General features: G+C 43.8%; 1 protein-coding gene across 3 annotated transcripts in view; it reads right to left on the bottom strand.

Annotated features, from left to right (window-relative positions):
- The window catches only part of LOC141273727 (L-threonine ammonia-lyase-like), a 173,382-nt gene that overhangs the window by 68,519 nt on the left and 89,506 nt on the right, over window positions 1–15,357 (bottom strand). For all 3 annotated transcript variants that reach the window (XM_073686011.1, XM_073686010.1, XM_073686009.1), the window contains one exon: window positions 12,167–12,263. In XM_073686011.1, coding sequence (XP_073542112.1) covers window positions 12,167–12,263 — 97 coding nt within the window. The remainder of the gene's footprint in view (window positions 1–12,166; window positions 12,264–15,357) is intronic.

The following is a 15,357-nucleotide window of genomic DNA, read 5'->3' on the forward strand; positions in this document are numbered from 1 at the left end:
AGAAGGTAAGTATAGATTTATTTTTCAACATTCTTTCGGTCACACTATATAAATCCATGCCGTTTGCATGGATTTATATAGTGTGACCAAGTTGTCAAGCACTTTCCAAGTGATGCTAAAATCGCTTGGAAAGCGCTTGACAACCCGCATGCGGAAATGTATGTGAAGAACGCTTCACATCCGCATGTCCCTGGCAGGAAAACGCATGTACAATCCGCATGTACAATCCGCATGCGTTTTTTCTGCCAGGGAGATGCAGAAATGCTCAGGAAAAAATCCGGAGCATTTCTGCATCGTGGGCACATAGCCTAAGCATCACAGTACAACATCCCCCAGCTGTCACCCTGCTAAAAGCCAGCAGCTCACATTACTATACAGACCCATTCTGCCTGTGAATTACAATGGCTGAGGGAAAGACTACACGGTCTTTACCAGATCCACTGTCAGATGAAGAATGTGTAGAGTTTAATCCACAGTCTAATGAAAAGGCTAAAAGCTCTACAAAGCTCACATGGAAAGTTAAGGTACCGTCACACTTAGCGATGCTACAGCGATCCCGACAACGATACGACCTGGCAGGGATCGTCGCTGCGTCGCTATGTGGTTGCTGGTGAGATGTCAAACAGTCAGATCTTCCCAACGACGCAGCAACGATACGGCGACCCGTAGCGACCTGTATAACGATGTCGGCGGTCATTGGGACCCTGTCACATAGCAGCTACTCCGACGATTCAGACCTCGATGAGGGACGTACTGTGTGACTCTGTAGTCACACAGGCGTGCATTTGCGTTGCCTTTTCCGTGCCCCCTCAGCTCCGATTGGTGGTCGCTACTGTGTTCTGATTGGGTGGCCTTGCCTTAAAAGGCAACATAGTAGTGCTTCTGCAAACCAGCACGCGGTCAGGAACAAAGGACGGAAGCGCTACTATGTTGTCTTCTTTTAAGGCAAGGCCACCAATCACAATGCAGTAGCGACCACCAATCGGAGCTGAGGGGGCGCGGAAAAGGCCACGTATATGCACGTCTATGTGTCTCAGTTCTGAGTCGCCAACGAGGTCGTTGGTAAGGTGTCAAACACACCGATGCATGCTACCCAGCGGGACCTCAACGATCAAAAAATGGTCTAGGCCATTTCGACACGACCGGCGATCTCACAGCAGGGGCCTGGTCGCTGCTAAGTGTCAAACGTAGCGAGATCGCTGCTGAGGTCGCTGTTGCGTCCCAAAACTTGTGACTCAGCAGCGATCTCGCTTAGTGTGACGGGGGCTTTAGAGAGAACTTTGAAACCATTTAACATGAACTTTCTGCTGATATATCAGACTTGTAACAAAAATTGTTGAGTCACATCAACATCATCTCCCAGCTTGCTTCTCTGGAACTACCATTAGAGTGAGCCCTAGGACAACTGTGTTCTGTTTATGAGATCTATACCAGAAAGACAAATGAATACATTACAATTCTGAAGAGGCTTAATACATCTGATTCTTTTGAAGTGCTGCGAGGTTTCCAACAACTTAATTCTGAGAGAAAATGCATAGTGCGTGATATTAAAGCTAAGAGAGTCAAGAATTGCTGTTGCTACTAAGATACAAGCCGCCTTTGTGCAAAAGAAAACTGAGATGGAAGTGGAAGCAGCATCCAAGAAGGCAGAAATGGAAGCGAATGCAGAACGTGAGTAGGCCGAAATGGAAGTGAACACTGCACGCAAAATGGCAAAAATAGAAGCCCTAGAGAAGGAATGTGAAAACGCCACAGCCATGGCAAGGTTAAAGGTCCTGGAACAAGCTATCAGTGGGAGCCAAAGAGACAGCATCAGTTTAAGTGATTTTGATACTGAAAGACCCTCTTAAGCGCACAAGAGACTATGTACTAAGCCAAAATAGTGCACCCCTAACTCCAACAGTCATTCCTGACAGCACAGACATTCCTCTAGGGTGACAGGACACAGATCCTTCACTATCATCCTGCATTCAAGGTCAGTACAATGCGCTGTCAACCTCTCATCTTGAACTGCTTTCATGCACCAGAATGTACTATGCCCCTGCTCCTCATTAAACTTCATACACAAAAGCGCAAGTGTAAGCCTGTAGCATACGTGGCGGCGTTCTTGCATAGGGCACCATCTCCCACTATGCAAGATCGCAAACTTGATCATCGGTCCAGTCTGCTAGCCTGGCTTCCCTCCATGCTGCCTGTTTGCCTCTGTTCTGGCTGCTTAGGGCGGCGACCCGATTACTTCCTGCTTCTTGCAGCTGCTGCGGGCACACCCCTAATGCGTCCACAGCCTATTGCTGTCCGTCACTGGATATTTAAACCAGCTTCACCTGGAAGCTGATGCCTGAGCAACGCTTTCATTCAGTGTTCTCTTTGACTCTGAATGTGCCAGGTCCTGTTCTATTCTTGTCTGTTTCCACCACTCTGGGGACTGTATTCCCAGACTGGCTCCTGTATCTCTTTCAGTAGCAGTTCCTGTCTGAACTGTATCCTAGCCTGTTTGTCCCGCCTTCTAGGTGCCGCATACCTAGACCTGTTGTCTGTGTTTTCTTGCCTGTCTGTCCGCCTTCCTGGAGGCTGTATTTCCAGGCCAGTCTGAACACACTCCTAGCCTGTTCGTTCTGCCTTTTATGGGGGCTGCATACCCAGACTCGCTCCTGTATCTCGCTGCAGTGTCAGTTTCTGTCTGAACACTCAGTTCCTGTCTGTACACTCTCCTAGCCTGTTTCCTGTTTTTCTCTATGTCCGTACCTTCCCTTTTTCTGCAGAGTCTGAACTTGCACCTAACTCCTACTCGTTGTCGCTGTACTTCCGTTTGTGAGTTTATTGTCCACTCGCTACTTCATTGCAAGTATCTTGTGTGTATCTGGTTCTGCCTTTCCCTTCCTGTCTGTTCCGTGTGAACAGAGCCCTGTCCCCTCTGCTCGGCCTTGCTCACCGCTCCGGCGGTTCTTGCCTGTTCTGCCTTGCTCACCGCTCCGGCTGTTCTTGCCTGCTCTGCCTTGCTCACCGCTCCGGCGGTTCTTGCCTGCTCTGCCTTGCTCACCGCTCCAGCGGTTCTTGCCTGCTCTGCCTTGCTCACCGCTCCGGCGGTTCTTGCCTGCTCTGCCTTGCTCACCGCTCAGGCGGTTCTTGCCTGCTCTGCCTTGCTCACCGCTCCGGCGGTTCTTGCCTGCTCTGCCTTGCTCACTGCTCCAGCGGTTCTTGCCTGCTCTGCCTTTGCTCACCGCTCCAGGTGGTCTCGCTCTGCTCTGCCTTTGCTCACCGCTCCAAGCGGTCTCGTTCTGCCCTGCCTTTGCTCGCCGCTCCAGGCGGTCTCGCTCTGCTCTTGATCATCGCTCCGGCAGCCTCGCCCTGCTCTGCTCTTGTTCACCGCTCCGGCGGCCTCACTCTGCTCTGCTTGTCTACCGCATCTGCAGTTCTGTTCCTGAGTCCCAGTCTGTACTGGACCTTATCCAGTCTGTGCTCCAAACCTGCTAGTGCCTCCCTTTCGGCACTCCAGCCGTGCGTACCAGTACTCCCTGCCTGCATACCAGTCGTGCTTACCAGTGCCCGCCTGTCTGCATACCTACCGTGCCTGCCTACACCCACCAGTCAGTGTGCTAGCCTAACCTGCCTGTTCCTGTATTCTCCGGTGTGGGTCAACAGCCGTGTCCGGGGTCTGACCTGGTGTAGCACCTGGTCCCTCTGCTCGGTTCCTCCCTGGTGCACTGGCGTCGTTAGCCATCGTGCGACCTTGGTCGGATCGGGTAGATACTTAGTTACGCCCCTCCAGGCACTCTCCGGTTCATGGTCCCATGGGATCACTAAACACGCACACGCCAGTCAGTCGGGGCGTGTGCATAACAAAGCCAAGCCAATAAGTGAGCATGTCATCAAATTCTGAACAACCACACAGTTCCAGTTCCATGCTTGGCAGAAACTCTGCATGTTAAACCAGTTACTGGACTAAATACCTATGCTGCTCCATACTTTCCTGCGTTTCTAGGTCAAGATGCTATGGGCGATATGAATAACACTACTGAGACAGCAATTGTCTTTTCAAAATCAGAGAAAACTGACATTTCTGACTTTGCAAAGTTCATTATTCGCCGTGAACTTACTAAGACTGGTCTCACAAGGTTCGATTATCAACCTGAGAACTATAGAGGTTGAAAATGTTCCTTTAGATTTGTAATTAGTGACCTCAGCATCACTGCTGCTGAAGAGCTAGATCTGCTGATCAGGTGGCTTCGACCACAATCCACAAAGTAGGTCAAGAGACTCAGATCCATCCACATCAGTAATCCAATAGCTTGGAGAGACAAGAACGAAATCATAGAAAATGCACTGTTCAAATGATTACAGGAATTTCCAAAAATATCCAGTAAGGACAGTTCAAAAATCCAAGAGCTCAGTAACCTCCTGTCAGAGCTCCAGCTGGCCAAGGCAGGCACGTGCCCACCTGGCCTCAGCTACCTGGATACTGCTCATGGAGTGAACCCAATAGTCTCTAAACTGCCTTATAGTATTCAAGAAAAGTGGAACACACTTGGGTCAAGGTACAAAAGAGAAAACCAAGTTTATTGGTTTTAAATATTGCAGAGTGTAAGACTGAACCAAGTTTTTCCTATGGAAAGCCCAGCAGCCCTGGTTTATCGCCTCATTAATATGAGTCCATGTTATAATAACAGAAACCACAGAGGTCCAGTGTCAGTCAAGAAGACTGATGTTCTTCCCACACCTATATCAGCTCCAGGCAAGAGCATCAAAGGTGAAAAGGTTGAAAACCCTAATCGACAGCATCCCATTCATAAGAAGCCACATCCCCTAAAGAAGTGCATCGGAGAAGTGCATCTAATGCAATGAGATTCTAATTGTCTCTTCAGAGAGGAAAAGGACTAGAACTCTAGTAGTGCCACCTACAGGAAGTAGCAATCCTAAAAGTCAATAGTGACCCTTTAACAAGCCTTATCACATGACTTAGGATAAAAAGCCAAGACCAGAAACTCAATTTTCAGACACTGTGTTTCGGGGTACTGCCCCTCGTCAGTGCAAAGTGTGAGTTCTGGTTTGGCTGGATGAGAAGCGTCAGGCCAGTATCTATGGGTAATATTTCTCCTTGTGGAGAGTGACGTGTTAAGCATGTCAGGTGAGGAGACTTTTAAAACCGCAATGCTCCTCTGGGAAATATGCATATTGCCTCTTTAGAGAGGAAGAGGACTAGAACTCTAGTGCCACCTACAGGAAGTAGCAATCCTAAAAGTCAATAGTGACCCTTTAACGAGCCTTGTCACATGACTTAGCATAAAAATCCAAGACCAGAAACTCAATTTGCAGACACTGTGTTTCATGGGTACTGCCCCTCGTCAGTGCAAAGTGTGAGTTCTGGTTTGGCTGGATGAGTTTGGGGTATGTTACAGATGTTGTGCTTCTACTGAACACTTTGCCAAAGAGTGTAAAATTGCTATTGTTTGTAGTGCAACAGTGAGGACCACGTACAAGCGTTCCATCCATCCAAACCTAACTCTGCACCACTTACGCCTTCTCCCACCACAAGGCATGGTGGGGAGAATGCAGATCAATTACTGAATCCTACCACAATATCTTTTTCATGCACAAAAGTCTTCAGAGAAGGCCTGTGGGACAAATTGTGTGTGAAGATATGCCAGGTGAACGTGCATCCTAAGGGTCAACCAGAGAAAAGCACAGCGGTGTATGTCATCCTGGATGATCAGAGTAACCGATCACTTGCAAGGTCAAAGCTCTTGGATCTGTTTAACTTATAGGGAAATGCTCACCCCTACACTTTGGGCACCTGTAGTGGTGTTAGAGGTCTCTTCGAGAACAGCCAATGGACTCATAGTATCTTCTCTCATGAACAACATGGAGATACGCCTACCCACTCAACCAGATACTATTCAACAGAGAGGAAATCCCAACCCCAGAGGCTGCTCTTTATTATCCTCATCTAAAGGCTAGAGCCAACAAGATACAAGCCCTTGACAACAGTGCAGATATCCTGATTCTGCTTGGCAGAGATATTCTCAGACTACACAAGGTGTGTCAGCAAATCAATGGACCACATGATGCACCATTTGCCCAACGTTTTGATCTAGACTGGGTGATCATATGCAAAAAAGAGATGGACAGGCACATCCAATAATAAAAAATTTTCAAGCTTTATTCCAAATACATATCTTTAAAAATCTATACAAGGATGATGTGGTACAGGAACCGCTCTGACGCGTTTCTGGCACCTACTGCACAAAGCATACTCTATGACTAAGGGCGCAGTAGGCGCCAGAAACGTGTCAGAGCAGTTCCTGTACTACATCATCCTTGTATGGATTTTTAAAGATATGTATTTGGAATAAAGTTTGAAGATTTTTTATTATTAGATGTGCCTGTTCACCTCTTTTTTTACATTGGATATTTCTGGGCGGTCAGCAGCATTGGAATGACACTCTGGAAAATAAAGACGGGTGTTTCATAAAATGTGAGTACGATGGAAATTTTCTCTTCCATTTTTATGGAGCTGGATTATCATAGGTAATGTCTGCATTGATAAGATGAAGAGGCCTATAAAAATGTCCTCATTTAAGACTCATATCTTGTCAAATGGTCGCAGCACTTACCGTATTTTGTGGATTATAAGATGCACCCGTTTATAAGATGCACCCCAAATTTTGGGGAGAAGAATAGGAAAAAAATGTTTTTTTTTATAAACCGGTGCGTGTTATAATCAGCTTACCTGGGGTGCTGAGGCATTGGTGGAGCGGGTTCCCAGATGGCAGGGTCGAGGCAGGAGTCGGGGGATCGCTGCTGCCGGAAGCTTGTGCCTTCTCGCAGAGGCAGGAGTAGGGAGATGGCTGCGGTCCCCTTGCTTGCGGTCCTCATGCTTGTGGTACTCATGCTGCGGTCCCCAAACTGCGGGCCGCTTGCTTGCAGTAGGTGTCCAGTGGTGTGGGGGCTCCGCCGACGTTTTGTAAAAGCCGGAGCCCAGCACCTTCCATACTGTTCCATGCGGCGGTCTCCGGGAAAATGGCCGCCAGAGGCCTCGCATGCGCTATTGAAATCTCTGGAGATGAGATCTCGGTGCCGAGATAATAATCTCCAGAGATTATTTTTTTCATATTATTAAAAACATTTTTTTTTACTTTTTGCATGCTTCTAAGGTCTCCATGGGAGACTAGAAGCTGCAATTGTCTGATCACCTCTGCTACACACAGGTGATGATTATATCGCCTGTGTGTAGCACAATTGCTCACTTGCTATAAGCGCTGACCGCTGTGCGGCGCTCATAGCATCCTGGCAATTACAACCGCAGGGGTCTCCTGCAGACCCCAGGTTGTCATGCCAACCCATCGGCAACCCGCGATCATTTGACGGAGTCGCCGATGGGTGAGGTTAATGACGCGCTTTCAATAAACACTTGAAATAGATCACTCTGTCTGTAATGACTCTATATAATATATGAGTTTCACTTTTTGTATTGAAGAACTGAAATAAATTAACTTTCTGATGATATTCTAATTTAGTGAGAAGCACTTGTACATAAACACAGACATTACAGCATGGGGTCACAGATGATTCTTTCTTTGAAGTAAAACATTGTTAAAAACAGGCAGTGACATTTTTTACCTCACAAAAAGAATCCTCTGTGATCTCCTGCTGTAATGTCTGTATACTCTCTTGCTTCCTCTCCTGCCCAGGAGCTGTGGTATGATCACACCATGTTCCTGTACGGTCAGACACAGCCATTACACAGTACACAGCAGGGGCACATTTATAAGATTATCTCAGCACAGGAACATTTTATTTAAACACATACAATTGTGGAACTTATAGGAGTATGTGCCCATGATCCGGAGCGGACTGCAGCCCCAACGCTGCAGAGCAGCCACGCGGCTTCTGCCCTCATATGCAAATGAGCTGCGGCGATTTTTTTTGTCATGTGTGGACTTTCCTCATTAATGTTAATCTATGGGGAAAGTCCACATGTGGACCCACAAGAGAAATTGACATGCTGTGGGTCTGAAAGCAGCGCTGCATGTCAGTTTCCACAGGTGATCCACCGGTGCCCAGAGATGCAAAGTGGACATGGCATTTCTAGAAATCCCATCCACTATGCTGTAACATCTGGACGCTGTGGGTTTGACGCTGTGGGTTTGACGCTGCATAATCATGCAGTTTCAAATCCGCAGTGGCTCCTGATCGTGTGCACATACCCTTATTATTCCAAAATCTACTGATTAAAATCAACTTTTGTTCCTGTGAAAACCCCTTTAAGGTCCCTTTTAGCTGCCATCAGAAGAGAAGTCCACATTATCTTTGACGCATCTACAGAGGCCATAGCTACAGTAGCCTAATTGAAGACCTCAGAAGTCAACAACAAGGTACAAACCTGCTCACTCTCTACCAAGACAATCTTTGTGCTACTGTATTGGCAGTGTGTTACGCCACCCGGCGGTGCAAATGCATTAGTGGTCCCACTGTGCCACAGGCCCAGGTCCGCCTAGGTAGGGGCGTAGCTAAGCAGCTACCTGGTGTTCACTGCAGCTCCAGATGGTGGAGACAGGCTGGGCTGCAGGTAGCTGCCAGGTACCACTCTTAGACAGATGCCGGTACCTCCCAGTCCCTTGACAGTCTCTGTACTTGCCCCGTTTAATTATTGTAAGATAAGCATGACTTATTTTATTATTTCATAACATTCTAGGCTATTTTCAGAATTTTTCCCAATATATTTTAAGTTTTGAAATCTAAATACAATGAAACCATCTCAGTTATTACACTTAGGAGTGATCTGTAACTAACACTGATTTAATCTTAAAGGGGTTGTGCCACGAACAATAGTGTATTTTAATCAACAGATCTTGGAATAAAAATAAACTCCACAATTGGATGTATTTAACTCTATCACCCCGAAGCCTGTTTTCACCTTCATGACCAGGCCAATTTTTTTTAATTCTGACCAGTGTCACGTTATGAAGTAATAACTCTGGAACACGTCAATGGATCCCAGTGATTTCGAATTGGTGTTTTCGTGACATATTGTACTTCACGATAGTAGTAACATTTCTTTCTTTTGCAATTTTCAAACTTTTAATTTTTATGCTCTTAAATCAGAGAGATGTGTCACACAAAATACTGAATATATAACATTTCCCATATGTCTACTTTACATCAGCACAATTTTGGAAACATTTTTTTTTTTGTCAGGAAGTTATAAGGGTTAAAAGTTGACCAGCGATTTTTTACAACAAAATTTACAAAACCATTTTTTTTTAGGGACCACATCACATTTGAAATGACTTTGAGGGGCCTATATGACAGAAAATACCCAAAAGTGACAACATTCTGAAAACTGCACCCTTCAAGATGCTCAAAACCACATTCAAGAAGTTTATTATTCCTTCAGGTGCTTCACAGGAATAAATGGAACGTGGAAGGAAAAAATAAACATTTAACTTTTTTTCACAAAAATTTTACTTTGGTCCCAAATTTTTCTACTTTCACAATGGTAAGAGGACCCCAACATTTGTTGTGCAATTTCTCCTGAGCACACCCATACCCAATATGTGGGGAAAAATCACAGTTTTGGCGCATGGCTGAGCTCGGAAGGGAACGAGCGCAATTTGACTTTTTGAATGTAAGATTTGCTGGCATAATTAGCGGACGCCATGTCGCGTTGGAAGAGCCCCTGATGTGCCTAAACAGTGAAATTTTTTTTTACATTTTCACACTGGGAAATGGGTAAAAATGGCACCAATATTTGTCCCACAATTTCTGCTGAATGTAGAAATACCCCATATATGGCTGTGCAGTACTGCTTAGCCGTACGGCGAGACTCGGGAGGGACGTAGCCCTTTTTGCGTCCTGAAGCGCAGATTTTCCTAGAATAGTTTGCGGACTCCATATACAGAGCCCCTACGTTCTAGAAGAGAAGAATCCCCCTCAAGTGACCCCATTTTGGAAATGATATCCCTTTGTGAATTTATCTACTGGTGTAGTGATGATTTTGACTCCATGGGTGTTTTCCAAAAACAAGCAGCAGTGGATGTTGCTGAGTGAAAATTGCAAGCAGCTGTTGTAGGGACCAGTACGTTGTAGTGACCAGTATGTTTTGCCCACCTAATGCTTCTGGAGACACGCACCTGTAAATTAGGCAGGCTCTCATCATTGCAGAAATGCCAAACGTGAATGCTAAATGTGGTTTAGGCAAACTGTGGCGCTCACAAGGGAGGGGGACATTTGAATTTGGAAGCGCAGAATTCGCTGGATTTCTTTTGGGGGGCGAGGAGCCATTTCGCTTTTCCAGAGCCTTTATGCTACCAGTATCGTGGATGCCCCTATATTTCTGTTATCAGATGATGGACCTGAGTGAGGACTTGCTTTTTTTTGTGAATGGAGTTGAAGCTTTTAATGGGAACATTTTACATAACATTTTGGATTGCATTTATCCGGCGCTCTATGCTGAGCACTTACATCGGGGTTTCCATATAAATCTCTGAGTGGCGTGATTCAGATGAAACCCCAGAGGGATCCATTCACTCATATGAGGCAGCAGAGTCACTCTGGACTCCATCTGGCCTCTGTTCAGTGTTGTCCTTTTTTTTGTACAGGTGCAGAAAACTGTGGCCAACGGCACTTTTATGTACGCCAAATAAAAAGACGGACACCGCTGGATCATAGGCCAGACAGTGTCCACAGTTCCTCCATCTGCCTCATTATAGAGAATCTTCCGCCGGGGGTTCCGTCTGAATCAAAAATTTTCAGAGATTTACATGGAAACCCCGATGTAAGCGCTCAGCGTAGAGCGCGGAATAAATGCGCGCTGAGCCTTACTGTGATCTTTGGGAGGCAGAATGAACAAATCAGCAGCTGGTGAAGAATTGGTTTTATTTATGTTTTACGCCATTCCTCGTGCAGTATAAGTGATTAGATGACTTTATTCTTCGGGTTAGTGCACTTACAGCGAGACCAGATTTAGCAAAAAGACACTTATTGTAAAAACTAGTTTTTGCTTCGCCATATTTTGATAGGTATAATTTTTCCATATTTGGCCCAACAGAGTCATGTGATGGTTTATTTTTTGCAGGATGATTTCACGTTTTTATTGGTACCATTTTCGGGGAAGTTACATCTTTTGATCACTTTCTATTCTGATTTTTGGAAGGCAGAACGAACAAAAACCAGCAATTCAGGAATTGTTTTTTGGGGATTATTTTATGATTTATGATTATGTGGTAAAATTGATAAGGCAGCTTTATTCTTCGGGTCAGTATGATTACAGCGATAACCACATTTATATAGTTTTTCTATGTTTTGGCGCTTTTAAACAATAAAAACTATTTTATAGAAAAAATAATTATTTTTGCATCGCTTTTTTCTGAGAGCTGTAACTTTTTTATTTTTCCACTGTTGGAGCTGTATGGCAGCTTATTTTCTGCGGGACAATATAACGTTTTCAGCAATACCATTTTTATTTACATTTGTCTTTTTGATCGCGTTTTATTGCACTTTTTGTTTGGCGGTATGATAGTAAAGCAATGTGTTTTGCCTTGTTTTTCATTTATTTTTTATGGTGTTCACTGAAGGTGTTAACTAGTGGGACAGTTCTATAGGTAGGGTCGTTTCAAACACCGCAATACCAAATATGTCTACTTCTCTTTTTTACACAGATTAATGTATTTATTGGATTCATATTTTTTATTTTTTTTTGTTCTTTATTTTGGGATTTTTTTAAATAAATTTTTATTATTTTATTAACTTTTTTTTACATTGTCCCAGAATGGAACATGAACTTTCCCTGCCCTAATCGCTGATCTGATACTCTGAAATGCTTCTGCACTGCGGAGCATCAGATCAGCATCTGACAGGTAGGGAGAAGGAGTCTCTGAGCATTCGCTGAGAGGCCATCTTCCTGAAGGACCCTGAAGAACCCTGAAGGACACTGCGGCCATATTGGGACTGCGGGTCACCATGGAAACCATCAGCACAACACGATTGCATCACGGTTTGGGCAGCATGTATCATTTAACACATTCCCTTTAACCTTCTAAAAACACATGAATACAGACATGATAACATGTGTTCATATAAACATGAACCTGAAGCTACTACAAAAGTTAGTATTATGAATAAGAATGACTAAATCATTGTGTAAAATTGCAAAGAATCTTATTCTTACCTCCATACAAGGGGTGAGTGAGATAGTCGTGTTCTGTCAAGCAGTGTCCTGTTTTCAACGCTTGTTGTACAATGGGAAACTTTTCACTCTCTACACCCTAAGCAATAAAACAAGGCATTAACAAAAAAGATATCAAAATAGGTTTAGAATGTTTGTTCAAAAAATGTTGCATTCATGCTTGAATCAGAATTATTTGATCCAAGTTGCAGACAGTAATATCGGCAGGTGCATCACTATACTGTCAATTTTTGCTAAGAAAGTGCAGTATAATATTACAATACTACTAGAAAAGTGTAAGTGTAAGTTGTTGTAAATTTAAATTGCACCATTCAAAATGCATGAGAATACATCAAACTGTATATATTGTTGTGATTGTTATTCCCAGGCGTCAGGTAGTGATGACAACGCTCATCAGAGCTGCAGGCTCTCTCAGAGCGCAGCGGGAGCCAGCCAAGATGATGAGCGTTGTCGTGAGTACCCGTCACCTGTGAATAGCAGTCATTTTATGCAGGGAATGGCCCAGTAACCAAGAACCATCCCAGCCTTATAATAGCTGCCTGCTACACATCGGCTGGTTCTCAAAAATAGTGGGGACCCCACTCCAGGATATCTATACAATGCTCACCATTATTGGCACCCCTTTTTTTCATAGACTGTACAATAGAAATAGAAAAAATGCAAATGTACCAAAGTTATATCCTCAGAATTTTTTAATTAGTGGTCTAAAGTAATACAACAAAAAAACATTGTTATCCAACTTCCATGTTGCAATTTCAAAGAAAAAACAGAATAAACAGCATGTGCAGCAATAAAGGAACCCCTAATTAATTCTTGGTTGCACACTCTTTGGCACTGATGACAGCTTCCAAACAGTTTTTGTAGCCATCTATAAGCTTCTTGCACTTCTCAGCTGGAATTTTCTTCCACTCTTTCTTTGCAGTTTGTTCAAGCTCTTGAATGTTTGTAGGGTTCTTTGTCACAATGGCAGATTTCAGCTCACCCCAAAGATTTTCAATGGGATTGAGACTATTTTAAAACAGTCGATTTTTTTCTTTTTCAATCATTCCTGTGTACATTTGGATGTGTCCTTTGGGTCATTGTCTTGCTGGAAGACCCATGATCTTCAACTCAAACCAAGTTGTCTTACACTGGGTAGGACATTTAGCTCTAAAATCTCTTGATAATTCTCTGATTTCATGATTCCTGTGATATAGTCAAGGCCTCCAGTATCAGATGCAGCAAAGCAGCCCCACAGTATTATGGATCCTCCACCATGCTTAACTGCTGGTAGTTGGTAAGGTGTTCTTTTCCTTATAAGCTTCATTGCACCGTCTGTGAACAAACTGTTGCTTTGCATTGCCAAAAAGCTCTATTTTTGTTTTATCTGTCTACAGAACATTTTCCCTGAAGGATTGTTGTTTGTCAAGGTACTCTTTGGCAAAGATCAGTCATTACTTTTTATGTATTTTCTTCAGCAGTGTTTTTTTCCTTGGCCTTCGTCCATAAAGCTATGCTTGGTTTAGTGTGTGGCATATGGAACTTGTTGAAGTCATGACCCCAGACTGTTCCAAGTTGGCCTTCAAGTCTTTGGATGTTTGATGTGGTGTTTTTTCCACCATTCGCACCACCCTTCGAAGACATCTCTTGTCAATTTTCCTCTTTGCCCCCACGTCCAGGGAGGTTCTTGACGGTTTCATGCTTTGCAAACTTCTTAACAACACTGCACACTGTTGAAACTGGGATACCAAGGTCTTTGGAGATAGCCTTATGCCCTTTGGAAGTCTTGTGTTTGCTAATAATAGCAGTTCTGATGTCCTCAGACAGCTCCTTTGTCTTCACCATTTTGACAAAGGAACAGGGCCTATCATGTGACTTTTTAAAACACTGAAGTCCTCATTCATTGGTTAATTTATGTCAAATGGGCACCGACAATCACAGGTGAATTCCTTTTGTGATTTACCAAAGGTGAGTCAAAATGTGTTTCCATACTAAATTAATGTAAAGGGTGCCAATATCAGTGACACAGTAAGCTTTAGTTTTTTATATTTTTCCCTCCAATTGTTTTTTGTTTTAAATTATTGTTTATCATTTGCTCTTTTATATTTAACACGAGCGCTCTATACAAATAAGGTAAGAAGGGGGATCCAGACAACTGTCGTCCGGTAGTCTGATATCAGTAATCGGCAAAATTTTTGAGAGAATTATAAGAGATGACCTGCAGAGATAAAGTGCAGAGAATAATATAATAGCTGACATCCAGCACGGATTCATGAAAGTTAGGTCGTGTCTAACCAATATGTTAGGCTTCTGTGAGGGGGTAAGTGCAAATCTGGATGTTGGTAATGCAGCTGCGATGTGATTTATCTGGACTTTGCAAAGACATTTGATACTGTGCCACATAACATCCTTATACTGAAGCTACAGAAGCAAGGACTGAGGGAAACTATATGAAGATGGGTAAGGAATTTGCTAAATGATAGGAAACAAAGGTACATTCTCTAAATGGTACATTCTCTAAATGGGATATAGTTAGCAATAGGGACCGCAGGGATCTGTGCTAAGACCAATTCTTTTTAATCTCTTTATTACTGACATAGTAGATGGGATTGAGAGTGTCAGTCTGTGCTGACGACATCAAACTATTGTGGTAGATCGACTCGCTTTGTTGCACAAAGAGGTAGACACAGGAACACTGTCTCTTTAAATCTGTGCTGCATAAGCCACAGCAATGTTAGCAAAAACAAACACGGCCTTCCCGGCCTAACAGGAAAAACAACACATTATGTATGGCACAATCCTTGTTGCTATGGGTAACTTCCTGTTTCAGGAACAAACAACATAAGGTTTGTCTTCCTTCAAGCGACAAACCAGCTCAGAGCTTTCACCTCCAGGCCCATGCCACACACGCTGCTCAAAAAAGCTGGGATTTTATCCTCTGACCTCTTCCCTTTCTACAGGTGTTTAATCATCCTAGCACTAAAGATGGCTGATTAACCCCTTATTCTTTCATGTGCTGGAACCTTTTCCCTATGTTTAATTACTGGAGCTAACAATCTCATTGCTACATATCTCCCCTCCAGTACTTTGCCAGTGACTTTGTCACACTACATAGAATAATAAAATCTGACTTTGACAATAAAGTATTACAAAACGATCTGTATAAGATGTCTGAATGGGCAATCACTTGGCAA

Source organism: Phyllobates terribilis, unplaced genomic scaffold, assembly GCF_046119375.1.
Source record: "Phyllobates terribilis strain yellow unplaced genomic scaffold, ASM4611937v1 Scaffold_5__5_contigs__length_657084704, whole genome shotgun sequence".
NCBI classification, from domain to species: Eukaryota; Metazoa; Chordata; class Amphibia; order Anura; family Dendrobatidae; genus Phyllobates; species Phyllobates terribilis.